This window comes from Talpa occidentalis, unplaced genomic scaffold, assembly GCF_014898055.3.
Source record: "Talpa occidentalis isolate TD23 unplaced genomic scaffold, MPIMG_talOcc4v2.1 talOcc4.9, whole genome shotgun sequence".
In the NCBI taxonomy this organism is placed as follows: Eukaryota; Metazoa; Chordata; class Mammalia; order Eulipotyphla; family Talpidae; genus Talpa; species Talpa occidentalis.
In genome coordinates this window covers 12,752,444-12,777,543 of record NW_023605305.1, presented here as the reverse complement: position 1 = coordinate 12,777,543, position 25,100 = coordinate 12,752,444, and the positions used below count along the sequence as shown (strand labels likewise).

The window sequence follows — 25,100 nt, the reverse complement described above, 5'->3', positions numbered from 1 at the left end:
AGAACGGCCGCCTCCCGCTTGGGATGCCACGCCCGCGCCCCCATCCCAGACCTGGCCCCGTGCGGCCACCAGTCCGCTCTGGGTGCTCCCCGCAGGTGCTGCAGCTCCCGGTCTGCCCTGGGTCCCAGGGAGCTTTTTTTGGCCCGTGCAGTGAGGCTGTGGCCTGTCTGGGCTGCGACGTCCCTCTGCCTAGTGCGGGAGGACCCACTGTAGGAGTGAGGGTGTCTTCCCCACTGTCCTCCACCACTCACGCTTGTCATCTGTCGGCACAGGAGGAAGGCGAGGACTGCGCGCCCGGGGTCTGCAGGCGATCGCACAATTCCCTGGATCAGCCCGACCTGCCCGCGAGGCAGGGGCTGCCAGAGCCGGGGAGAGCACGAGCCGAGGAGTGGTCACGGCCCAGCAGGCCTTGTGCTGAGGAAAACTGAGCCAGCCGGTGAGGTCGCTGCTCCCCCGCCCCTGCTTCTCCACTCTTCCGCCTTCCCGCCCCGTGGACCCAGGCCAGTTGACCATGCTGGACACCGAGCCTCGGCCTGGAGACTGTGGCAGGGAGCTCGGCGGGGCTCAGGGCGTCCGGCCAGTTGGCCAGAGGGGCTGAGACTGCAACTGGAGAGTCACCTGCGCCCAGCCTTCCCCGACGCACGAGTCCTCGCCTTGACCTTGTCCCCAGGGTAGGACGGACCACGCTGGCCCCCACATGGGGCAAGATACAGAGACACTTTGTGTCCCCACCAGAGCGCAGCTGAAAGCTCTTTTCTGCTCCTTGGTGGGGGTGTTTGTGTCATGGGCAGCCCCCTCTCTGGCTGGTGTTCTGGTGTTTTAGTCTCCTCACTGCATCCAGCTCACTCTTCATTGCCCGCTAAGACTTGCGAACTCTCAGACGCCTCTCGGGCCTCCATTCCTTCTCCTGTTGAGTTCCTGGTGGTTTTTGTTTGTTTGTTTTAAACAGAAGAGATCTGTGCTGCCTCTAGGGATTATGGGACTGCCCTCTGGGTCAAAGCATCTCTGGCCTGGGCCCCGGCTGACCATTGCTCCCTAGGGGCAGGGCACACGGGTACCCACCTATTGGAATGACGTCATTCCTCCCCCACCCCGGCTCTCTGCTCACCAGAGCAGGGGCGCGCCTCCTGCTCACTCCCCGGGCAGACAGTGCTGCTCCTCTCCTGCGGCTGAGACTCAGGCTCATTTACTTCACCGTTTCCACCTTAGGAACGGCCCCAGACTCAGCGGGGCCCAATGCAGCAGGGGCTGGCGGGCGGGCCGAAGCCTTTTCCCCTTTACTCACTCCACAGAGCAATAGCTCCGGGAGGCATGGCTTTGCTCCCCCTCCTTCGTCCCCCACGGGGAGGCGTCGCACTTTACCAGGCTGATGCATCCCTACGAGGCAGGCCCAGGCGTCCCCAGAGTCTCTGCCGATGGCACTGGCGGAAGAGCGCGCCCTGCGTGCCTGCCGCGGGCCCGGGTGCGCAGAACTCCGCAGGAGCAAACCTTTCAGGAAGTCACATGACTGCGCGTCGGTAGTTTCCTTACACTGATCCTCTGGGGAAGCCGAAAGAACCGTGGCCGAAAGAACCGTGAGTTCTTGGCAGTGCTTTCATCTCTGCCCGGCAGTCTCTCGATTCGGAGGGACCCGCTGTCCAAGCTGCCTTCGGGAGGCAGATTCGTTGCCTTCGTGCTGAGCGCGCGTTAGTCGAGAAAGCAGAATTGTCGTGAATTTTACTCCTGGCTGTCCGGGCGTGGGCATGCCGTCCTTTGGGGCCAGTTGGTCTGTAAGAGGGGTCCTTTGAGGTGGATGGTCTCTGGGGGCCCTGAGCTTGGCATTCTGATGCTTCGCCTCCACAGCCCCGTGAGGGGTGATCATCCCTTTTGGAAGACGCTGTCCACACAGGCTTGGGGAGTGTGTCTTCTCTGCTGCCTCGATTGTTCTTCTGGACCTATTTTCGGTTTTCCAGTCTATAAAACAAGGGGGGGTAAGTTAGATGTCTCTGTAGCCCTTCTGGCACCAACCTGGCCCGACACCCCAGGCTTTCCTGGCTCCCTGCCAGGGGCCACGCGAGGGCCTGTCCTCCCCCCTCCTCTGCTGCTCCAGCCGCCTTCTCTGTGTGCTCAGCGGGGACCGGCGTCCACCCTCGTCTGCATCAGACCGGGCAGCCCTGTTGGAGGGCTGGGGCGCTCCTACCTTACTTTCAGGGACAGGAATGCTTTGCTCATATTCCTCTTCTGGAATTTAATCAATCTAAGTGCATTCTCCACACCCCTGCCTCAGATGTTCCACTTGAGAACCTCTTTGCAAGACCTCTTCCTGCTGCTTCTCCTGGGTCGCTGACCAGACACTAGCTTGCTTCAGGCTGCAAGCCCTCCCTTGGAGCCTCCCTGCCATTCTTCTTCACTGGTTGGCAGCCCTGAGAGTCCAAAGGAAACTGACCGCTGTGGTGGTCAACTGAGGCTATGGGAACCTGAGCCCGGGGCTCTGCTCGGCCGGTGGAAACTGGACACCAAGCCATGCCTGCAAGATCTCGCCAACAATTCTGGTCTTTGGGCTCTGGAGCCCTGGACTCCGGTGCTGTAGCTCCTGGTGCCAAAGTCTGCATCTTTCCACATTTCAGCAGCACCAACATCTGCCGCTACCCAGAATGCCCTGTGGCGGGGGGAGGGGGGGCGGCGGCTGTGGTGCCTTCCTGCTGGGACTGTGACCTTAAAAGTCTGAGTGCAATAGGGTTTGATTGTAACAGTTACTTCAGGATATTTTGTTTCCTTAATCGGCACACTTCCTGTTACCGCTGTAAAGTAGATTTTATTTTTGAACATCCTCAGCATTGCAGAAAATACTATTTGTGATAGCAAGTGAAGGCTGGAGGTGCAGGTCCTCTCAGCCGCGGATGGCTGGCAAGGCTGGCTCTCAAGTTCCAAAGTCGGAAGATGCGTTTCCGAAGAGCAACCTTGATGTGACCGTCTGGACCCGGGCCTCACCGTCGGGGTCCTGGAGGAAACTTCCAAATAAAGGGGAGACGTGGTAATGGAATAGTTGCCTAATTAAGCCAAATATACCTGCTGTCCCAACCAACACACCCACTGTTTGACAAGCCTCTTCTGCAGCTTGGCTCTAAGCTCCAGTTTTCCTGGCAGGTGTATGGTTACGGGGGCTTCTTAGTGAGCCTGGGAAACCCGGTCTCCGGAGCTGCTTGGCTGGAGGGAGTAGAGCCGGCTAAATGCCAGGCGCTGGTCTCTTCCACCTGCTGTCGCCCGTCTCTTGCCACTCGGATACAAAGAACCACCGAGAAAGCTGCAGGGATGGTGAGCAAAGCTGTGGCTGTTTCTGCCTTGGCCGGGCGACGACGCGCTTACAGCGTGGGTTAAAGGGATTCGCAGTGGGGCCGGGGACGCCACCCTCGGCCGCAGGCAAGCTTGCACATAAATTATTCCCCTCTGCCGGGGTCTGGGGGGGTCTGTATTGATCTTGAAGGGTCGTCCCGGGGCAGTTCTGGTTCTTAGTGTTTAGTAGGTCGTGCCAAGTGCCGCCATGCTTCCCGGTGAAGGAAGGAGGGGCGCGGCCTCTGGGTCCCGCGCTGCCTTTGCTGGTGCAGGGTGGTGGTTGCTGACAGGACTGCTGCGGAGGAGCTGCTTTTCAGGATTGTCTTTTGACCACCCCGGCTGGGGCACGGGGTTTTCCTCCAGGCCTCACAGCCAAGGTCAGAGAAAGGGGCCCTCTTTTCCTGCTGCTTCACAGCTCAGAACATGTATTGAATGGAATGTATTTTTAAGAGAATAAAGTCTATTTTTTGTATTTTAAAGATAGTGAGGGCTAGGGAGGAAGCCCTCCAACTGTTACTGCATTGTAGGCCCCCCGGCGGGGGTCAGTATCTGTTAGTCCACGCCTGCTCACTCAGGCAGGTGCTCTGGCCTCGCGCCTGCCTCTCGGAGTCTGGCGCAGCGTCTTCTGCGTTCCTGCTCCGAGCCCGGGACCAAGGAGGCCAGAGCCTGTTGCTGGAAACCAGGGCGAAGCCATGAGCAGGGACTCAGGGCCCTTGGGTGCATGTGTATAGCGGGGGCTGCCTGACTGCATGTATCCTCTGGCGCCGATGCTGTCGGCTCTGCAGCACACATTATCAATAAAGCTCCCTAGTTTCCATGGACCGTGTGCGTGTGGTGCCGTCGTGTTGCTCTCCGCTCTGCGCGCGGCGTAGTTAATGACATACTCGGCCAGTCCCTGGCGCTGTGGGGGCTGGAACCGTAGCCGAGGCTCGGAAAAGGACACGTCCAGAACCCACGTGACCATCTGCGTTAGAATCACAGCGGCGATTTCATAGCCACATTTTATTTTCAGGCTCCTTGTCTTGTTACCAAAAAAACCCCCAAACTGAAACCCACGCTGCCCAGGCCATTGATGAAAAGCCCCTAACTTGAATCGGACACACCCCAGCCCCTCCCCCAAGGTAACGATGTACAAGAGCCGAGCTGGGGTTCGCAGACGGGTTACGGGGCTACGCATAGCCGCCGCAGGCTGCCCTCGCCTGCTGTCGCTTACACCCCTTGCCTGTCCTGGTGGAGGCCCCACTGCTGCCAGTCACTCTGGACTAAGGACAGGGTCCTTTCCCTCCTCACCTCCCGGTCAGACCAATAGAACATGCCCCTTAAATCTTTTTTTTTTTTAATTTTTTTTAAAATTTTTTAATTTTTTAAAAAAGACTTACTTATACAAGCACTGGGGTGTAGGCCAGAGGAGCAGGCGGGTGAGAGAATTCACCAGAGACAGAGCGGGGAGCAGAACAGGCGGATTGACGGAAATACACTGCTGGTGGGGAGCAGCGGGTGAGGCGGGAGAGGTCTGCCACGCCATGTGGGTTGCTTCCTGGCCGGGCAGGAATTGAACCCGCGCTGCGGAGGCTGCCAACAGCTTCACAGTGCAGCGCTCAACCCGCTGCACTACCGGGAAGGCCCCGTCCCTTAAGTCTTAAGAAAACTTCATGTAGGCTGACTGTAGGGCGTAGCTGACACACAGATCTGATTTCCAGAATAGGGTCACTCGCACACACTAGTGCAGTAGCCTAGTCTGGTGGGGGCCCTTGGGAATGATGAGGTACTGTCCCCCTTGTGAGATGTTTTTACTTTTGTAGCAAAATGTGACTTTGCAGATGTGACTGAGGATTTTGAGATGGAGAAAGGATTTGGATGAGACTGAAATACAAAATCAGAAGTATCCTTACGATGGGCGACGGCAGCAGAACAGGAGCAGCAGCTGTGGTGGCGGCAGCAGGGACTGAGGAAACCTCTGAAGGCAGAAGACAGCCACGAGCCATGGGACACAGGCGGCCACTGGAAGCTACAAAAGGCAAGGAGATGAATGTAGTACCTAGGCCAGGAGTAGAAAGTTCCACCGCTCGTGCAGGGAGAATGGGCATGAGAGCTGAACGGGCCTCCAGAGGCCTAGAGTATAGTGTTTCATCTCGCGAATTTTAGTTTCCCGATATCCTCATGACTGATCTGCGGCTTCATGTCCTTAGCACACCGCCCTCAGCCCAGGGGGGAATCGAGCCAGGGAGCCGGGGAGCCCACTGCTTCTGTCAGACCACTCTCTCCTCCTCAAAGCATGGGGGAATGGGCCTTTCCAAAGACGTGGCACCCATCTAGTATACAACCTGAATCCCAAAGGAAAACCACGAAAGACAGGTCTAATTTTATATGAAGTTTTATTCTCAAATATAAAAAGACCACCACACACCAAGAGACATGTTCTCTCGCAGCGCTCACTTGCCTCAGTCTTCACGAAGAGCACAGACTTCCACGCTAACGGGCTAGTGTCTCCCTAGCTCTAAGTCACTCAAAGCAGACACCGTCCTCCGCCATTCACCAGGATGAGCTCCCGCGGCTGGTGGAGACCCCGGTGCCGGCGCGGCCCAGTGGAGGCCAGTATTGCTAGAAGAGCTTTGCTTGCACAGCAAAGGACGCACGCGGGCCTCTCCCCTTAGACCTTGGTCTCACATGCTTGGGGACTGCTGCGCAGGGACACTTGGTGTGGCCTGGCGAGGCAGGGTATACATGGCTCCCAAGAACTGGTCTGCGATCCTTCCTGCTTCTCGCAGCCCACTCAGCAGAGCACCGTGAACTGTGGCTGGGTAGTTCCGGATTGTATGTTCTCCAGCAAAGAAGAGTCGTGGAATTGGCTGTTTCAGAAAAAGGGAAAAACAAAGCAGGTAGGTAGCAAATACACCTTCTGTGCCTTTATTTTTGTATTTGAACTGCCAATTCCTGTTGGCCTTTGAAGGCTGACCCCTCAAACCACTAGTTCATCATCCTACCAAAAAGGGTTTTCCTGTAGCGGGCATTTTTGTAGAACTGACACTAGTAGAAATGGGAACTCTCAGCCCAGCCTCAGGTCAAGGGTGATGTTGAACTGTACCCGCGCTCATCGCCAACTCTGGGGACACCCAGCTCTAGGGCACCCTTTTTCTGAGGCTGCATCTACTGGGGCTTCCTGTCTGCTCTGACCAGACTGCATTTGTTCTCACTCAGAAAGTTTTACCTTTCAGCTCAAGGCAGGCCTTGCCACTGAGGCCTGAGGAGCCCTTACTGTTCTCTGGAACAGGGTCTGGCCTCATCCAAGTAAGGGCCCGTGGTTATTTCATGCCCCAAAGGTCCCTCCTAGTTAGGAGCCTGTCGACCATTTTACAAGCTGGAGTTAAATTTAAAATGCTTGTGGTTTATTTTTTTCAGGGATTAAAAAAAAACAAATTAAGGAAAAACTGGTTTTTACTTTTCCATTCTGAACAGATTGCCTAAATTTACAAAGCCAGAATGTGAAAAATCAGATCTAAGTAACCTTCCCTGTTGCTGTGGGGTTCTCTGAACCAATCTCGAGGCTAAAACTAAAATCTAGGGACAGCAGCAGCACCCTGAGATCCCGGCCTCTTCCAAAATAAGCCCATGAGCACTTTGCCAGTTTCTCACCTGGGGGGCACCTGGAATAGAGGGGCCAGGAGTGATGGGCTGAGCCATTAAATCGTAGTCGTTTCCAGATGACCCTGCAGCTACATAAGAATAGGAGCCCCGGGCCCAGGGATCAGCACGCCAGCGAGACACCACAGTTTCTTTGGGCTATAGGAAAAAACCACAAACAGAAGCCATTACTGGACGCCAAGGATGAACCAGTCCTCTGAAAGGTGGAAAGGCGTTGGTGAGTGGGGATACAAGGGGGGGGGGCGAGTAGGGGGGAGGCACAACAGACGCGAGTTAGCCTTCTACGTAATGAATGCTGCTTCCTCATGTCATCATCGGCATAGACGTCTCCATGCTGCTCGCGTGTCTGCGAATCCAGAGCGCTACCTAGGCCGTCTGACCTGTAGTCTCTTCTACAAATTCCTATGAAGCGTTCATGAGCCACCCTTGGCGAAATCAGAGGGTCTGAAAATGTTTCAGCGGGCCTCAACAATAAAAAAATGTGCCAAGAGATTCTCTTCAGACTTCCTGAGAGACTTTGGCCACTTTGTCTGAGGGAGCAGCATGACTCCACAAACAGCCACAGACAAGAGGAGAAATGGAACAAAGAGCCTTACGCACTGGGGGCTTCAACGGCGCAGGACACACCACATTCAGCTTCAGTCTGACTCCTAGACCCCCAACCCGTGCACTCACCTGTGGCACTGCACTGCTACCAAAAATCCCTTTGAGAATGGCCAGGCATCGGCCCACGATCACATCGTCACTGATATTTTCCATGATTCCAGCAGCTTCTCCTGCCACGAGTGCCAATAGTATTGGAGCTAGGGAAACACGAAGGACAGTGTTGTCCTACACATTTTCTCAAGAACCCCCCTCTTTTGGGCCTCACGTTGTCCGGGTGCTCTGAAATCTGCTGACAGTGGATAGACACGCGCCACTCGTGACCGAGACAATGCTGCTTATAACTGCGGGACACGGCAGTCTTGAGGAGAAAATTTTAGCCCTCCCTAACAAAACTAACAACCAACCCTATAGGAATAGAATTAGCCCTGACAACCTTAGCGCACTCCCTGACAAGGACTACATCCTCCTAGTGACCCCAGAACCCTCCAAGGGGGGTCTGACTCCCAGGACCACCCATTTGGTGACTATCAATGTAATAGGTGGATGCGGCAGATACAGCAGTAGATGCCTGGGGGCATAACAGCTATGAACCAGATTAGCTACTCTGTAGATCAGATAATTATTAACTGATAAAACACCTAATTGATGAAAAGCTATGAAGAAAAACAGGATGCAGAGAAAACGAGAGAGACTTGATTTTGATTTGAGGCAGTGAGGGTATGTGTCTTGGAACATCTCCCCGAGATAGTGACATTTAGAGGCCAAGACCCTGCAGGCTGGCTAGAGCATGCCGTGTTGGGAGGAAGAGAAGAAAATGAAAGCACCCCAGACACAGGACATGCAGAGGCCCTGAAGAAAAAAATAGCTTGGTGCATTCCAGAATTCTTGGAGAGCAGACAAGTGTGCCTGGATTCTAAGAAGTGGAAGGGGTAAGCAGTGGGGAAGGGGGCCACAATGGCAGGTGTTGGGGGGTGCAGACAATGAGGAAGCAGACAAAGTAGCGAAGGGCTAGATTAGGCAGGCCTTTATGGCTGTGATAGTGGACAGCCATCAAAAGAAGCAGGGACAAGCAGTTTGTGGTTAATGATCACTGAACAGGGAAAGGGGAGGGGAGTGGCCTGGACAGAGAGTGGAAGAGAAGTAAACAGTCTGAGAGACAGTGCAGCTGAAACAGGACTTGATGGCCTGGATGAGGAAAGGGATGAGCACTGGCCGTTGTTAGGAGCAATGTGCGCAGGAACAAAGTGCCGCCTCCGTGGCCCTGACTGAGGATGGACAGAGCTGTGAGTTAAGGCCATGCTGCATGGGAGAAAGCCTGATCTGAACATATTTGAAGACAGGAGCTAGGAATTTGAGAAAAATATTCTTAGGGGAGTAATCAAAAATTCTGTAGCAAGTCAGATACTAAAGTCTGAGAATAAGGAATTCAAGTTTTCCCTTCCAGGAAGCCCCCCTGGGTTTGTCCCTTCTGAATGGTTGATGATCATTTTCATGTTTTCTTTTGCCCTCCCTATCTAGGAGGTGAGCTCTTTGATCAGGCACTTTTTGGTCATATCCCCAGCACCTGTAAAGGCTTTCAGGAATGGCTGAATTAACAAAAAGTTAAGACATATGTTTGAGAAAAATCAGAAAACTGCTATAAGGATATGAAAAAGATTAAAACTAGAAAGCACTTACCTTTGTAGAGGTTCCAGAAGAGGAAGAGCTCACCCCTGCTGGCAGTTGTACTGCCAACATGCCCAAACAAATTGACACTTGGATCCCAGAACACCCGGTCAAAACACAACACCACCTGTCGTGAAAAAGGAGCAGGTGAGCTGGGGACACGGCTCAGAGAACAGGGCTGTAAGTACAGTTGTGCCTCAGCGGGAAGTACTTTTTCCTGAGGCCTTATTAAAGTCTCTTCTACTCAACAGACGCCTAGAAATCCCTCTTAAAAGTTGTCCCAAGTAAGACATTTATAGGACTCCGTGCAGGCTCGGGTTTGCAAATTCTAGGAGACGAAATCCTACTGCATTTATATAGTAGGTACTGGTGAATGCACTGACAGGCCTCCCCCGACACCAGAGAACAGAGCAAAATGTACAAAAAGGCAGGTGCTTCTCTTCTCCCTGCATGGAGGGCAATGGGTGTGCACAGTCGCCCCAGGTAAGTTACCTTGTTAAGGTTGCCAAATCCCATCCTTTGCACTGCAGATGTTTTCCACTCAGGAAGAGGTGGCACAAACTGAACAGCTGGCGGCTGCTGCTTCAACACACCCAAGGGTAGGGTGCAGAGAACTGCATCGCATTTGTAAATAAAGGTTTGGCTTGTGGACCGAGTATTCACAGCGATCACTTCGCATCCTAGGGAGGGCGGCGAGAGGGACGGGCTGTAGGGCATTACGGAGCTACACAAGTATCTCAGGTAATTCGTAGCAGAAGTCTCTCAAGTTGGTTCTACTCATTTTTTATAGCACTAAACAGCGTCAGAGGTCACGTAACTTATCCAAGCCACCACGTAGTAAAGCGTAGGGACTTAAACCCTATTAGTCAAGATCAGATCACACCATCCTATCTTCCTGCTACAACAGGGACCTTCTGAACTCATGAAAAGACCTTTCTTATTTAACATTACTAAGGAAACAGACCAAAATTAAGAGTGAAATGTCTTGTCCAACAGAACCCGTTCCTTCCCTCTCCGCCGGGGTTAGGTGCTCGCTAAGGGCCCAGAGGAGTGGACACCAAGCCCTGCGGATGAAGCGGGCGCGCCTTAGATGGGCTGTGATACTGAGCTCGTCAGGACAGGAATGTGCTCAAAGGGGGCCACAAAAAGGGCACTGGAAATAAATTTATTTTATTTTTCCTCATTTGTGTTTGATTTTTTTCAATGAACACCTATTATATAGTTTCAAAATACATATAAATATCTCTAACTATGAGAGCTCATTACACGCCTATTTTCTAGGGACAGTAACACAAACACTATTTTCAGTGTTGTTCTCCTGCCTGCAAAATGCCTGCTCAAAGTCACAGACCTTCACTACGCCATCAGCTAAAAGCTGCCTCTGAAGGGAAAATGAAATAGAGGGCCGTGTCAGTGGTTGTGAAAACACGTTTGTGCCCACCCATCAACTCTAAAAAGGGGCGCGGAAGACAAGACGGGTTGCCGCCTCTCCACTTTCATGAGAGCCCTCAGAGAGGGAGGTGAGCACTATCACAAGGAGTTCAAGACTATTCTCGTCCAAGGAGGGTGGGCCACGGGGTCTCTGCCCTCCAGTCATGTACCCTGGACCAGCACTGCTGAGCGCTGAGGCTATGCCAGAGGCATCACAAGCCCATCTCTGAGGTCACCCTACTAGGACTGCTCCCACACCGGAAACCGGCCTGAGCGAAACCTCCTATTCAGTCCGTCTGAACAGGAAAAGTCATAAAGAGCCAGAGATCAACAGGCAGATGGTGAAAAATAAGGACCTGGTTCCACTGGGCCCCAGGGACCAAAATCCTGGTACTTAAGAACATGCTTAAGTCAAATTACATCCACACTTGCTTGCATTTTTTGGTTTAGACTGACGTGAGTTAGAACCTCCAAACATTCTACAGGCTCAATCCTTTTGAAAATTCAAATTTTTAAATTTTATAATAATGTCTTATAAAATTAATTCATAAGACATTCTATCAGGAAATGTGCCCATTATCTTTTCTGTAGGCCACACAACAAAGCCCCGCGCACGTATGGGCGAGAGTAACTGCAGTGACGTACCTGAAGCTGTGTAGCGCACCTGCCGAACCGCAGTATTCAGTTTGATGTCAAGGCCCTCGGCTAGTGCCACCGGCACACAGGAGTAGCCGTTCCGCACTGTCAGGTGGCTGCCAGTGAACTCAAAGTCGTCATCCTAAGGAGGGAAAAGGACACATTTCTACATTTCTTAATCCAATTTCTGCCACTTACACTGAGTTCTCTCACACGGAAAACAGCAGCTGGCAACAGCTACTATTCTAGGGCAGAAATTAAAGAACTATCAAGCAGGATTCAGCTACATCTGTCCCAGAAAACCACAGAAAAAGAGAGGAAAAAGTGCAAATGTCTCTAATAGCTGTGAGATTAGGGCAATCTCTTTTTTTCTCTAGATAGGTTTTTAGCGTAACAGCAGCACATCAAGCCCATAAACAAACTAGAAAATCTGCAAGACTTTTTACCACTAACAAACCCAATCCTCACTCTAAGTAAAATGCTAAAGACTATACGTGGATACTACAAAGTTTAAGAACTCAAGATACTTTTACTAGGAAACTCTGTAATGAAAATTAAAATCTGTAACTAAAAGGTAATATTCTACAGTCTTAAATACTTAAGAATAATTTAACAAAGTACACTGAGGATCACAAGCTAAGTCCTTAAAACTTCAGGGAGAAAATCTGCAACATTAAAGATTTTTTTTCAAAATACAAAAAGCACAAATATTAAATAAAAGGTTGATAGACAAGACTTCACAAAATTAAAAACTTGTGCTTTGAAAGATAATACATCGAAAATGAAAAGGCAAGTTGTAGACTGGGCGAAAATATTGAAAATATCTGAACAGACTTTGTAAGTTATGAAGAGATGCTTCAAATTGCCAGTTAATAGGGAAATGCAAATTAAAACCATGATGTAATACTACAACACATCAGAATGGCTAATATTTTAAAAACCAGCAATACCATGTGTTGGGGAATTTGTGGAATAACTGGAACGTCCAAACACTGCTGGTGGTAATGTAATTTGGAAAACAGTTTGGAAGTTTCTTACATTAAAATCTACTTTCCTTAAGATCCAGCAATTTCACTCCTAGATAGGTAAACACCCAAGAGAAAGACAGGAACCTTTATAGCAGCTTCAAACCCAAGTCCTCCTTGGGTTTCAGTAACCTGCAATCAACCAAGCTCTGAAAATACTGCATACAATATTTTGAGAGTGGGACCACATTTATATAACCTTTATTACAGTAGTTATCACTGTGTTATTTTATTGTTACTAATCTCTTACTGTGTCTATAAGTTTAATCATAGGTATATATGTACAGGAGAAAACAGCATAGGTTAGGGTGGGTAATAGCCATGGGTCTTTGTGGTTTCAGACATAGAACATATCCATGTGGATTAACCCAAATGTCCATCAATATACCAGTGAAAGGGTCAACAATCTGTGACATAGCCACATCCATACAAAGGAATACTAACCACTGTAACAATAAAATGGAACAAACTACTGACATATATAACAAAGATGAATCTCAAAATCTCAAAAACTTCATGCTGAGTGAAAGTAGTAACACAAAAGGCTACAGACTGTATGAAATTAAATGCTGTATGGTTCAGTTTATAGGCAGTTCTAGAAAAGGCAAAACTACAGTGATAGAAACTAAATCAGATGTTGCCTAGAGCAAGAAGTGGGAGGGTTGGGGGTTACTGCAAGAGGATCCAAAGAGAATGTTTCAGGATGATGAAGATGTTCTATGTCTTGACTGTGGTGATAGTTCACAACTATATGTTTGGCAAAAATCAAACTATTCAATTGAAATAGCTGAATTTTATTACATTTTATCCTTAATAAAACTGTTTAAAAACACACAAGGTCCTCTTTCAAAGACATGTGCAATGATGAAGAAATTTTACCTGATCCCAATGTTTAAGGGAGAGAGTAGAGAGAGGTGTGGCATTAGCAAATTCAAGATTTGCAAAATGCCAATCAAGTATTTGTCTGTCTCTTGAAGAGAGATACACATCACTGCAAAATGAGAAAAAAGGCACACAAGGTTATTAAAGGACATTATTACAATTCTCAGTGAACTGATGTGAATGATCTCAGTAACTGTATGTCAATCTATGCCTGGGGCTGGCCTTTCTGTGAGGGAATTTGACTTATTGACCCCTTTATTCCTTAAGCCTGGTGCAACACCAAACCCACCAGAAAAACCAATTCACAGTCAGGCCTCATTTGTCACCCTGCATTCATGGTACTCATTTATTTGTTGTAAAAAAATTTTTTGTATTTTAAATAAAGAATGGGCTAATTAAGCCCATGTGCAAGAATGGGTCACAGAACAAAGTAGATCTCCATGGAAGATGGATGCAGCATGGAATACAGTGTCAGCATACACTGTCAAAAATCCAATGGAAATAAAGTGTTTATCTTCCTAATCCCCAAAATTATAGAAAGCTAAAGCAACACCACCTTCTTATCCCACTCAAAGAAGAAAATTCTCATTTACTACATATTCATTCAATTATCAGATCTTATGGAGAAAGGCTACCCAATCAAAACCAGTACATGTGAGTGTTTAGGACATTCCTACACTTAAAATACAAATATAGGCGATTTAGAAGCCTGATGGTCCAATGTGCAAAGACCTTCCATTCATTAAACAATTTGCAACCCTCACTCACTGGACATAAATAAAAGCCCACAGTAAAAGCTACCTCTCTGATCATTTGTGTGACTTCCTTACCTTGGGGGATTGGCTTCTAATTCTTGCAGTTTTTCTTCAAGTTTTCCTTGTGTTTCAGCTAATTCATCATATTCCTAATAAAATTAAGACAACTGGGTTCATTTTGAAAAGTCACAGACTCACACCACACTATTTAAGGCCTGGATTACATCCCTGTCCAGGTCATATATGTAAATGCACTTCAGTTTAAGGCTAAGGCCAGAGTTCAGGTATGGGTGTTCCTGGAGACCAGTGACAATGTGAGCCTGGAATAAGATGGGGGGTGGGGGGTGGCACAAGCAGGAGGAGGAAATAAAGGAAGAAAAAAACCAGTCTGCAACAAAGGAAGGGTGAAAAAGAATAGCAACTACCACTTCCAGTGCATTTACCATGCTACTAGCCTGGGATAAGTACTTTGGATCCCCTACAAGAGAGGTAGAATTAACACCATGTCACAGATGAAGTGATTAAGGAGACCAAGGTTACATGGCTAAGAAGCACTAAGAGATTTCAACTAGTTTTGACTCCAAATGACTTTGAAGTCCATGTCCACTATCATTAGTCCAAACTATCAGGGATAACCTATGACAAAGGGCTGAACTGAGATATAAAATAAGCTAAAAGGGGCCTCCCTGGTGGCGCAAGGGATTAAGCACCACATTATGAAGCAATCCGAAGCCTCTGCAGCATGAGTTCGATCCCCGGCCTGCCAGGGAGTAACCCACAAGGCGAAGCAGACCTCTCCTGTCTCACCCGCTGCTCCCCTCAGCAGTATATTTCAGTCTGCCTGTTCTGTTCCCCACTCTGTCTCTGGTGAGTCCTCTCACACACACATCCCGCCCCAGTGTCTCTGTGCCCCAGCTTTGTTTGCATAAATAAATCTTTTAAAAAATTAAATAAAAAAATAAAATAAGCTAAAGGATGAGAATGTGAACAAGGTAAGATTATTCAGGAAAATCCGATCTCAAACCAAACTAACCTGTAAATCCCCCACTGCTGCCCATGTTGCTTCCTCTTACCGTACCTCTAGGTACCTGTGAGCTAGTGGCTCACTCCAAGCTTCCCAGACCTACACTATTTTTTTTTTAAAGATTTATTTATTTATTTATACACTATTAAGATTCCGAGTAAGGCCGCCCAGGCATGCACATAAGAACTCCCTACCTTGCACAGGGCCGTGAGATCCCGGTGTTTGCTTTTCACTAAGAACTCAGCAGTGATATCTCTGGGTGGCTTGACTTCAGATGCTTCTTTGTATTGTTGATGAAGCTCTTTAATTTTCTCTTTCAAATTTACCATCTAGAGAGAAAAACACACATTTATCAAGCCAGACAGCTAGGTAATTCATCTCCAAACCACATGTTCTGGTTCCTCTCCTAGATGCTTTATACCTAAACAGGGCTACCACACAAGGCCCCTGGATTTCTAAAGTACCTTATCTACATCATGACATTTTGGAGTGGAGGAAAAAATCCTATCTAGCTCAACACAGAGGTATCACATTATACTGGCAATGCCTTCCAAAACGAAAAAGGAGTGACCCATTCATTTTAGTAAGTATTGAAATTAATTTCCAGAAACACTATTGTGACTTTTAAAAATATATAAACGGTAAAATCACCCTGCAAAACCTTAAGGAGCCATTCCCAGGCTGCTGGTGGTACTCCGTAGGACTAGGGTGATGTTAAATATCAAGACGCCCTGTAACTACTCTGCAAAGTGGCCTTTTTTAGCCACTCTTCTCATTTCACCTGCACCACAATCCGTGAAGAATGTGTGCTGGAGGCCTCTTCATTGAGCAGGATGAAGAAATGAGACAACCAAGCCAGCTTTGGAACAGCCAAAGGGAACCTACGACAGGGAAGAGCTATTTCCCTTGGCAACAATTTACCAGCAATACCATACTAAAAGGCTGACAGACAAAACAGTATCTTTTGCCAGTCATTATTTCTGAGAATGATGAGTCTGCGCTGCAGACTTCTCTCCCATGGAGAAATAAAACCAAAAACATCTTTAAAATGCCCAAACTAAAAGCTTCCCACCCTGTCCTCAAACAGATAGATAATATCACCTTGTTAAGAAGTTCTTTCAATTCCTCTTGAGTTTTCACTATCTTCTTCCAATGTTCAATCTGCTCATCTTTTACATGCTTTTCTTGTAACCTAAGAGAAACAATATGTATGCCCCGGCCACAGCCAGTTCTGTAGCACAAGAAAAGTGCCCACCAAAACATTCAAGGACTGAAACGTCATAAAAGCTATGAATTTTAGAACTGAGTGGAGCCTTAAGGATAATGTAATTATTTTAAATGATTTTACTTTTGGATTTTATCATTGCACATGAAAACTAGCTCAAATAGACTTGCTGAAAAACTTTAAACATAAATAGCACACCTCTAAATGGGTCTACTATACAATAAATAGTATCCAAGTACTTACTGAATGACAACTTCCAAGGCCTGGCCAAGGGACACAGGCTTATTATTGAGGACATTGAAGTCTAGTTGATGACTAAGGTAAGATGTAGCTTCTAGCAACCGGTTAAACTCTTGCTCTACCATCTCATCTTTCTCTTTAGGAACCTGAAAATCCGAAGTATAGCAGAGTTGGTCCTTATAAGACTAAACATAACCATCCATGAATCACAAATGCTCTACAGTTTAAAAGGTCAAAAAATGTATCTCAAAGGGGAAACCTCTGAGAATAATGACTCAAAATTTTCTTTTCTATGAGGTGGTCAATTTCATCAAATGAGATATGAAATGTTTCAGCCCTGACAGTTACCTATTCTCCACTTTCGCTCCCAGGGCTGGGACCCCACCTCTAAGAACAGTGACAGGATTCACACTGGTGCTAACTGAAGTTACATGGAGCACAAGTGCTTTGGAGATAACGGGCACTGAGCTGAACTGGGCTGACATACAAATAACACACTGGAAAAGTCCCACAGAACAAAAACTACACCTGAAAAACCTTCCAGAATAAGGACAGGATGGAAAAATAAGAAGCCCAAGGTAACTACTTCCCCTAGAAGAAAACAGAATTTCATGTGAGAACAGGGAAGAGAAAAGTGAATTTATAGCTGCTAGTAAGAACATAACAGCACCTTCATGCTTTGGCACAGTGATAGTGGTTTATATAAGTTCAGCGTTGAACGTCCAAAGCTCTTAGAGAGTCTGTGAGAGACTTGGTAACTAGCCTGGCCCCTTGCTATTGCGGATGAAGAGAACAGATTGCAAAAGCTGATCATCAAGCTGTAAGCCCACGAGCCTAGTCCCTGCTGTACACAACCCCCCCCCCCCCCCGCCCCCACCTGCTGATATCACTTAGTTGACACAAATCTCTCTGCTGGTTAATTCAGCCTCAAAGTAAACGGTACCTACAATTTACCTATAATTCTGCTGAATGTACAGAAGCAGCAAGAGAAGGAAAAAGCATATGTAAGGTAAGCATCTTCTGCCATAATAAGCTATTAAACTGAGAAATGGGATTTAAATATGTAATTTTACTTTATAGTCAACCTAAAACTGGTAACAAGAAAACAAAAAATTTAAGTTCTAAAAAAACACTATAGTCAGGGATTATCTGTCATGCAGAGATAACTGACTGTGGACAAGATCATCATAGAAGATTCTCCAACTCTTGAAACTCCTTAGGTTTTGTCCTTTTTGAAGCACTGGCTTCTGCCTTTTCACTGACGAATCACACAAGGAACTATGAGATGAGCCATCGTGTGGCAGAAAGAATAGAGTGAGAAGTACCATCCATACCCCAAAAAAGAAAGGGAAAAACAACCACAACTCTCCTTTGGAACTGTAAATATAACAGACATCTTAATTGAGTCTATCAAAATAATATCTTAAAGTAGCAAGTTCTATAAGATCAAACCTGAAAGAAATCAGGAAATCCTTATGAATTTGAGAATCCCCCTTAGCCTAAGAAATATAAATCCCTAAGAATCTTGGGTTTATGTTGAGAAATAAGGCAGAGAAACAGGCTTTAGAAGCTTGGTGCCATTTATACAGCAAGATGGTACAAGGAGTTAACTATCTACACGTTCAACTTCACGGCCAAAGAAAGGTATTCTTGCTAGCAGCCATACCTGTGTGACTATGCTATCAGAGTTAATGGAAGAGACAGAACTTCCTGTCAGGAGTTTCACTGATTCTCATCAGTTACTTTTCCTCACTGATGTAATGGTCATAAACAGAGCAGCTCAAAGCAATGCTGAAACCTCACAGTGTAATTTCTGCAAATAATGCTATAAAAGATAGTTTCAAAAACTGTAAATTTGGATTTCCATTCAATTAGGAAATAATTACATTTTCAACATAAAATCTACATTGTTCTGAGACCTTAACTGATCACAGATGCAATGTGCATGACTGCTTTTCCTGGGATACAAAAAGCTATGTCTATGGCTTTGAAAATGCCTAGCAAGAGGATGCTATAGCAGCAAGAGGGACCAGACCACATATGCCTTTACAATACGGCAGAATGTGCCAAATGTGCAAATGGTACAGATTAAAGCTCTTCCAGTGTCAACTGGATGGCTTGCTTCAGACAAGCTTTAATCTTTGCAGCTAGGGTGACAGTCACATAGGGAAGTTTATACTTTAAAAGTATGCAGCACTCAGGCTCAGTAACTAGGGTCCAAGGTGTGTGGTAGAGAGATATTTAAAGGGACACTGTCAAGGTTAGACGGACCAAATTTGACCTTTTGTTTCTTCCCTCTATTTGCTGAGCAGCCCACTTGATTCATTACACTTTCCCCTTTAGTCCACCCACACCTCCCCACAAAAAACCTGAAGTTTTACATGCGCTTTCAATGACAAAAACTCAAATGACACCAGCCAACATATAGGCGCAACTCTACAACAACAGACCAGTGTGAATGTATGATGGAGAGGAGCTTTGGAAGGGAAATATTTAAGTTTCAAGCTTTTAATGGGTTACTGTAAACAGTGAGGAAAATGATTTGAAAAATTATGAAAAAAATACCTTGACAGTGTCCTTTTAACCAGTGCAGCAGAGAGAGAAATAAACTGTAAATAACAGCCCAACAGCCACGTCAAGTTTAGTTTTGAACGACAGCAGTAAAATCAAGGCTTTAAACACACAGCATGACAGAAGCATTCTGTTAGCTCAGAAGCTGCAACCACCAGAGAAATAAAGAACAGAGTGTACAGAAACCAAAATGGGAAAGTCAAGGCATAGAAATGGGCAAAAGAAAGGCAGTTAGACCAAGGGGTGGGGTTGGGATTGGGGGTATAAGGGAGATGATGTCAGAAAGCAGTGAGAAATAAAGCAAAACTTAAAAAAAGGGGGGAAAGCAAGGGGTACACACATAACAGTAACAAGAATAACAAAATCAAACAAAAAACAAACCAAAAGATTACTGCCACATCTGACTGACACTAGGAAGACACAAATGCATCTCCGGTACACCACCCCAACTTGAGGCTCCATAATCAGAGCAGCAACAGGATTCAGGCAGGCCCCGGGCAGGAATGTTGCCAGTGAGACCAGCAGTAATTTAAAAACTTAGTTTTCATTAACTTCAAAATTCCCCTTGGAAATTAAAGGAATATTTGCAGAACAGTAACTAAAATACTTGTCTGATAGGAAACCAATTATTGACTGGGACAAAACCAAAATGTGTTTTTATTCATGTATTTAAGTCCTGAATCTATTTCTAAAGTGAAGGTAGTTAGATGTGTTCTATATGACATCCTCAGACAATGAAAAGAACTGTAGCAAATGACTGCAATAAGCACCCCCGTTTTCAGATCATTTCTTTCCCCTTGCTCTCTGTTAGCTCTACCAACGATCATGGAGAGAAGCTGACACGCTGGCACTCTGAACATAAGGGACTCAGCAAATGATGACAAGGGGTCAAGCACCTCATGAAAGGACAGTGGGATTTCTTTATTACAACACAGAAAACACAGAGTAGCAAACTAAGAAGCAGTTTCTGGGGAAAGAACCTTTGATACAGTTTTCTAACAAAGGGTCACACAAGAAGGATATCACTTGAAATCGGTTTGGTTGTAACTTTTCAAAGTCATTTATTTCTCTATGAAAGGCTGTAAAAGTAAATTTACCCTTCAAGACTAAGAATTTAGTGAGTCCCATAACCCTAAATGGGTGCATCTAGATTGGTTTGGTCTTGTGGGTTATATGGAACATCCTTGGGCATAGTTGTGGGAGGGGCAGACTGAGTGTCCAGCTCATGCAAATTAAATTTAGGGAACTTCAAGCAACTTTCTGGTTAGGCTTCCTGATCCTGGAGTAAGTCAGTCAGTCATCACAAGGGGAGGCCAGCTTTCCTTTGTTTCTACTTTTGGATACATTATATCATCACAAGCTCTTTAGGTGTTCCTAAACACCGCCCATCTATTTTACTTCTAGTGTGGGTAAATTCTCTAGCAGCAGAGCAGAATGGAGTCAAGTACAGCTAGGCTCCAGGTACAGACGCATCTGAAATTCAGTCAGAGAAATCTTCTCGAAGAACACTACATTGAAAAAAACTAATAGTAAAATCTGGCCCACAGAAATCACAATCTTTACCTCTCCCATGCCCATACACTTCTAGAACCATGATAAAATGAACACTTAAACTTAGTTCCTTTGGTAAGACCTAGAAGAAGTCTAGTCTAATTCAGATCTCCAAATAGCTAAGGGAAATGAGATATACCTAGTATCCTTCTAAAGGATAAGAGTAATTACACCCTCAAACCAAGTAAAATTCAGTGTGATGAAACAGAGACTGTTGCCTCCTCCCCTCTCCTTAAACTCAAAGGACTCTTCTAAGGGCTGTAAATAACTGACATCCCTAAAGCAGTAACTATGTTGTTGTGTAAAGAAGGCAAACACATGGTCTCGAGGAGCTCATACCAGTCATTTTTTAGCACATGGTAGAAGTGCTCAGAAAATTCTTATTAGGGCCTCCCCTGTGGCGCAGCGGTTGAGCACTGGGTTGCGAAGCTGCCCGCAGCCTCTGCAGTGCCGGTTCGATCCCCGGCTGCTCCCCGGCCACCGGAGGAGGGTCCCACATGGTGCGCAGACCTCTCCTGCCGCCCGCTGCTCCCCTCAGCAGTGTACTTTGGTCCTTCTGCCTGCTCTGCACCCCGCTCTGGCTCTGGTGAATTCTCTCACCCTCCCGCGCTTCTGACTGTACCCAGTGCTTGTATGTATGTATGTGTATCAATCAATCAATCAATCAATAAATAAATCTTTAAAAAAAAAAAAAAGAAAATTCTTATTAAATGAATAAATTAATATAGTTTAAATATAGCAAAGTAAATATTACATATATAGTTAAGGGGAAAACAACATTTTACAGCTTCAGGAACTTAAAAGAAGGCATGAGAATTTTACATTTATAAAAAACAGGGACTGGCAGTCATGATTTTAAAGGGTAGAGACAGAATGCCTTAAAGACACTAAGGGTACTTCCTCACAGGAAGATGAAAAGGGGAAAGGCCAAGTAGCCTGATCTAGGACCTAGTACCATATGATACAGTAAAAAACTTACTAAGTTATGATAGGTACTGAGCATATCCTGTTAACAGTCTTTGTAAGAGACCTGGCACCAGTCACCTTAAGTATTACCTTATTCCCCAAAAGAAAATCAAGCTATTTTTCCAAGAAGTTACTGAGTCTTTGGATCTCATTGGTAACATTTCTCTGTGACAAAAGGACACCAGGGACACTGTAATGCAGAATGCTACAAGATCACAAGAAGCTGATTAAGATAACACACTCCAAAGGGGGGGGGGAGAGGCACAAAATCTAGAATCGAAAGCCTCTGAGTTAGTAGCTGGTGTACAGGAGATGCAGAAAACATTCAGAATCATTTCCCCCATCTCCCAACCAATCCAAGTTTTTGGTTTCCTCACTGGGGACTCCCCAGATGTACATGAGATATTAATTACTTTATTCCTCAACCTTCTCCACAGCCACCTATATAACATAATTCAGATTGTAATTCCATCATTAGTCAATCTGAGGGCAGTTGCTATATTAGCTCTAATTATTTTTACAGGCTTGGAAGACACTTCCATTTATAAGGTTATACATATTAGAACCAGATAGGGAAGCCCTTGCTCTAGTCATTCCAGAATCTTTTATAAAATGAGCTTCCTCTGTCAAAAACACAGATCAACATTTTAGCTGCCAATGCAGGACCAGAGAGAACTGAGACTCTCTTTCAGGGGTCTTATGATTGTGATTAAAACAATTACAAGATAATAAAACACAAACTGCTTGCTATGTGATTTTTTTGCCTATAGCAGCAAAATAGCTGATTATGGTGATATGTCCTAAGACAGCATTACAAATGATATTTACAACTGAGTTTATTGCTGGCCTTGTACAGGATGAGAGCAAAAGAACCATCAAATCACCCTCTTTACCACGGAGGCCATTCACAAAGAATGGAGGAACACAGTCCCATTGAATCCATTTACATTTTATAAATGTAAAGAAAAAAAAATGGTTTAATGCGTTTTCACTCTAGGTGGGCCTTGTTCCCTAACAGTAACTATTTCCTTTGAGAAGGAAAGCCAGCTGATGCAGTCACACAGGCAGCTGCAGACCTACACACAACAGTGAACCCTGGTCCTACCTTCTCTGAAATCATCAGCGAGTCATAATACAAGAATAAGAATTTCAACTGGATCACCAGGCAGTGGATTCTGGCTCTACAACTTACTGGCTATCATAACCTTAGGCAAACATATGTCTGCGCTTTAAATTCTTCCTCTGCAAAACGGAGAATGAAACAACTGACCCACTTACTGCTTAGATTTCTAAAGCCATTAAACTTATTTGCAATTTTAAGAATAAATGAATGGGGTTTCCCCGGTGGCACAGCGGTTGAGTGCTGGGTTGCGAAGCTGCCCGCAGCCTCTGCAGCGCGGGTTTGATCCCCGGCTGCTCCCTGGCCACCGGAGGAGGGTCCCACGTGGCGCGCAGACCTCTCCTGCCGCCCGCTGCTCCCCTCAGCAGTGTACTTCGGTCCTTCTGCCTGCTCTGCCCCCCGCTCTGGCTCTGGTGAATTCTCTCACCCTCCCGTGTTTCTGACTGTACCCAGTGCTTGTATAAATAAATTAAATAAATAAAAATAATAAATCTTTAAAAAAAAAAAAAGAATAAATGAATGGAGCTCTAACTCTTATCCCTTGCCCTATAAGCCAAAGTTGGTCTACTGATCAGTAGTTCTTTGTTCTTATCCTGAGCTAGATTACTAGGAACAGAAACATTAACATGACTTTTTTTTTTTTAAAAGATTTATTTATTTGTTTGTTTGTTTATATACACAAGCAGTAGGCACAGTCAGAAGCGCGGGAGGGTGAGAGAATTCACCAGAGCCAGAGCGGGGAGCAGAGCAGGCAGAAGGACCGAAGTACACTGCTGAGGGGAGCAGCGGGCATGGCAGGAGAAGTCTGCGCGCCATGCGGGACCCTCCTCCTGTGGCCGGGGAGCAGCCGGGGATCGAACCAGCACCGCACAGGCTGCAGGCAGCTTCGTAACCCAGCGCTCAACCGCTGCGCCACCGAGGAGGCCCAACATGACTTCTTATGTTTGATTAACTAACTTAGAGGCAAGCAGAACTCAAAGGTCCTAAGAATTTTTCCCCAAATTTGAGAATGCTTAAAGAATTCTCCCTATTACATGGTTACTGAACCAAACACAAACCAACTTCAAAAAATCCTATAAATGATAACTACAAATTTCACTTGGAAAAATATGCCTGTATACAAATACTGAAAACCACACAACAGCTTAAGAGTTGCTTACTACAGTGGTATTCAAAGGCTGGTAATGGAGAGATAAGGAGTTTATGCCAGAGTGCGAATTAACACACCATTTCCTTCATTGAGAGTTTGCTACAAAAGAAAATAAAGTCATCATCTGAATAGTATGGTTAACAATGTAGTTACTTATTTATATTCTGGCTGGTAACCAATAGTTAGTTCATAGACTGGCAGCTGGTTGCACACCACTCTCAAGAGCAATACTAGTATACTATTTAGGGAAAAAACTTGTTTTGACTGTGTTAAAGCTCCTCTAAAACCAAAATAGCAGACAATTTTCTGGATATTTTTACTAGAAAAAAGCTCTTCTGCTAGAAAGACTAAACCTAACTACTTTCCAAAATACCCAAAAGAAAGAGATGGTGTCTTATCGGTGATAATCTTTAGTTTGGATTCCATTACTTCTTGAGAGCTACTGTAATAGCCACTTTGGAGTCTTGCTTCCCCATTCAATTTTCTATATTACTGCCCATCTACCTAAAACACCTATCTGGTCATGTCACTTCCCTGCTCTCAACTCTTTCACAAACAAATCAGCCTAGTAGTGACAACATATACCCTAAATTATAAACTTCAGTATCATCAGCAAAATTTCATCCTTCCCCAGAGTCCAGGGATTTAAATTGTTTGCCTCCAATGACTTTCTCTCCAGAACCACATGTCAAAGTCCTCAGCCACCTTTACAAATGCTCTCCTTCACTCCAAATCTCACCCCACTCTTACCTTCTCCCCCACCAGAGACTCTCTCCTTTGGCTCTTCAACAGAGACTTACCAACAGAGACTTACCATTCTAACCCTTAACAAATATGCTTTAAGCTTTGTTTTAATAGTGTATTTATGAATAATATATTCAAGGGTCTTTTTTGGGGTAGGGGGAAGAGGGGTGAGAAACTTAGATTTTAATGACATCTATTATTCCTGATGCTCTTGGGCTTATAAATATCTGGAGTCACTAGAATTTCAGTCCTTTGAGGGCAGAGAATACATCTTTAGTGCTCTTAGAATAGTGCCTAGATCTTAGCAAATGTTCAGCACTTGGTGTTTGTGATTTGCTTGCTGTTTGTGATTTGTTTTGCTCCAGACAAAAGAAAAAGAGAGCCAGATAGATGAAACAAGATTGGAAAAATGGGAGTCTAGAGTATACTTTATAATACTCAATCTACTTTTGTATAAGTTTGACAATTTTGTAATAAAAAGTTGGGGAAAATAATTAAATGTGTACAAGTTCCACTATACTCTGAGGTCTCATGTGGCAGAGACTGTCTCATTCA

At 45.9% G+C, this 25,100-nt stretch overlaps 2 protein-coding genes across 8 annotated transcripts in view; one reads left to right on the top strand and one right to left on the bottom strand.

The window, feature by feature from the left end:
- The window catches only part of LUZP1 (leucine zipper protein 1), a 78,073-nt gene extending 70,902 nt beyond the window's left edge, over positions 1–7,171 (top strand). For all 7 annotated transcript variants that reach the window (XM_037498428.2, XM_037498427.2, XM_054691248.1 and 4 more), the window contains one exon: positions 273–7,171. In XM_037498428.2, coding sequence (XP_037354325.1) covers positions 273–428 — 156 coding nt within the window. In that variant the 3' untranslated portion in view covers positions 429–7,171. The remainder of the gene's footprint in view (positions 1–272) is intronic.
- KDM1A (lysine demethylase 1A) overlaps positions 5,672–25,100 on the bottom strand; it is a 55,392-nt gene continuing 35,963 nt past the window's right edge. Inside the window, 11 exon segments of the mRNA XM_037498430.2 lie at positions 5,672–6,161; positions 6,946–7,092; positions 7,630–7,757; positions 9,238–9,352; positions 9,718–9,905; positions 11,302–11,434; positions 13,197–13,308; positions 14,030–14,103; positions 15,173–15,307; positions 16,080–16,170; positions 16,447–16,589. Of these exon segments, the coding sequence (XP_037354327.1) occupies positions 5,976–6,161; positions 6,946–7,092; positions 7,630–7,757; positions 9,238–9,352; positions 9,718–9,905; positions 11,302–11,434; positions 13,197–13,308; positions 14,030–14,103; positions 15,173–15,307; positions 16,080–16,170; positions 16,447–16,589 (1,452 nt within the window). The 3' untranslated portion in view covers positions 5,672–5,975.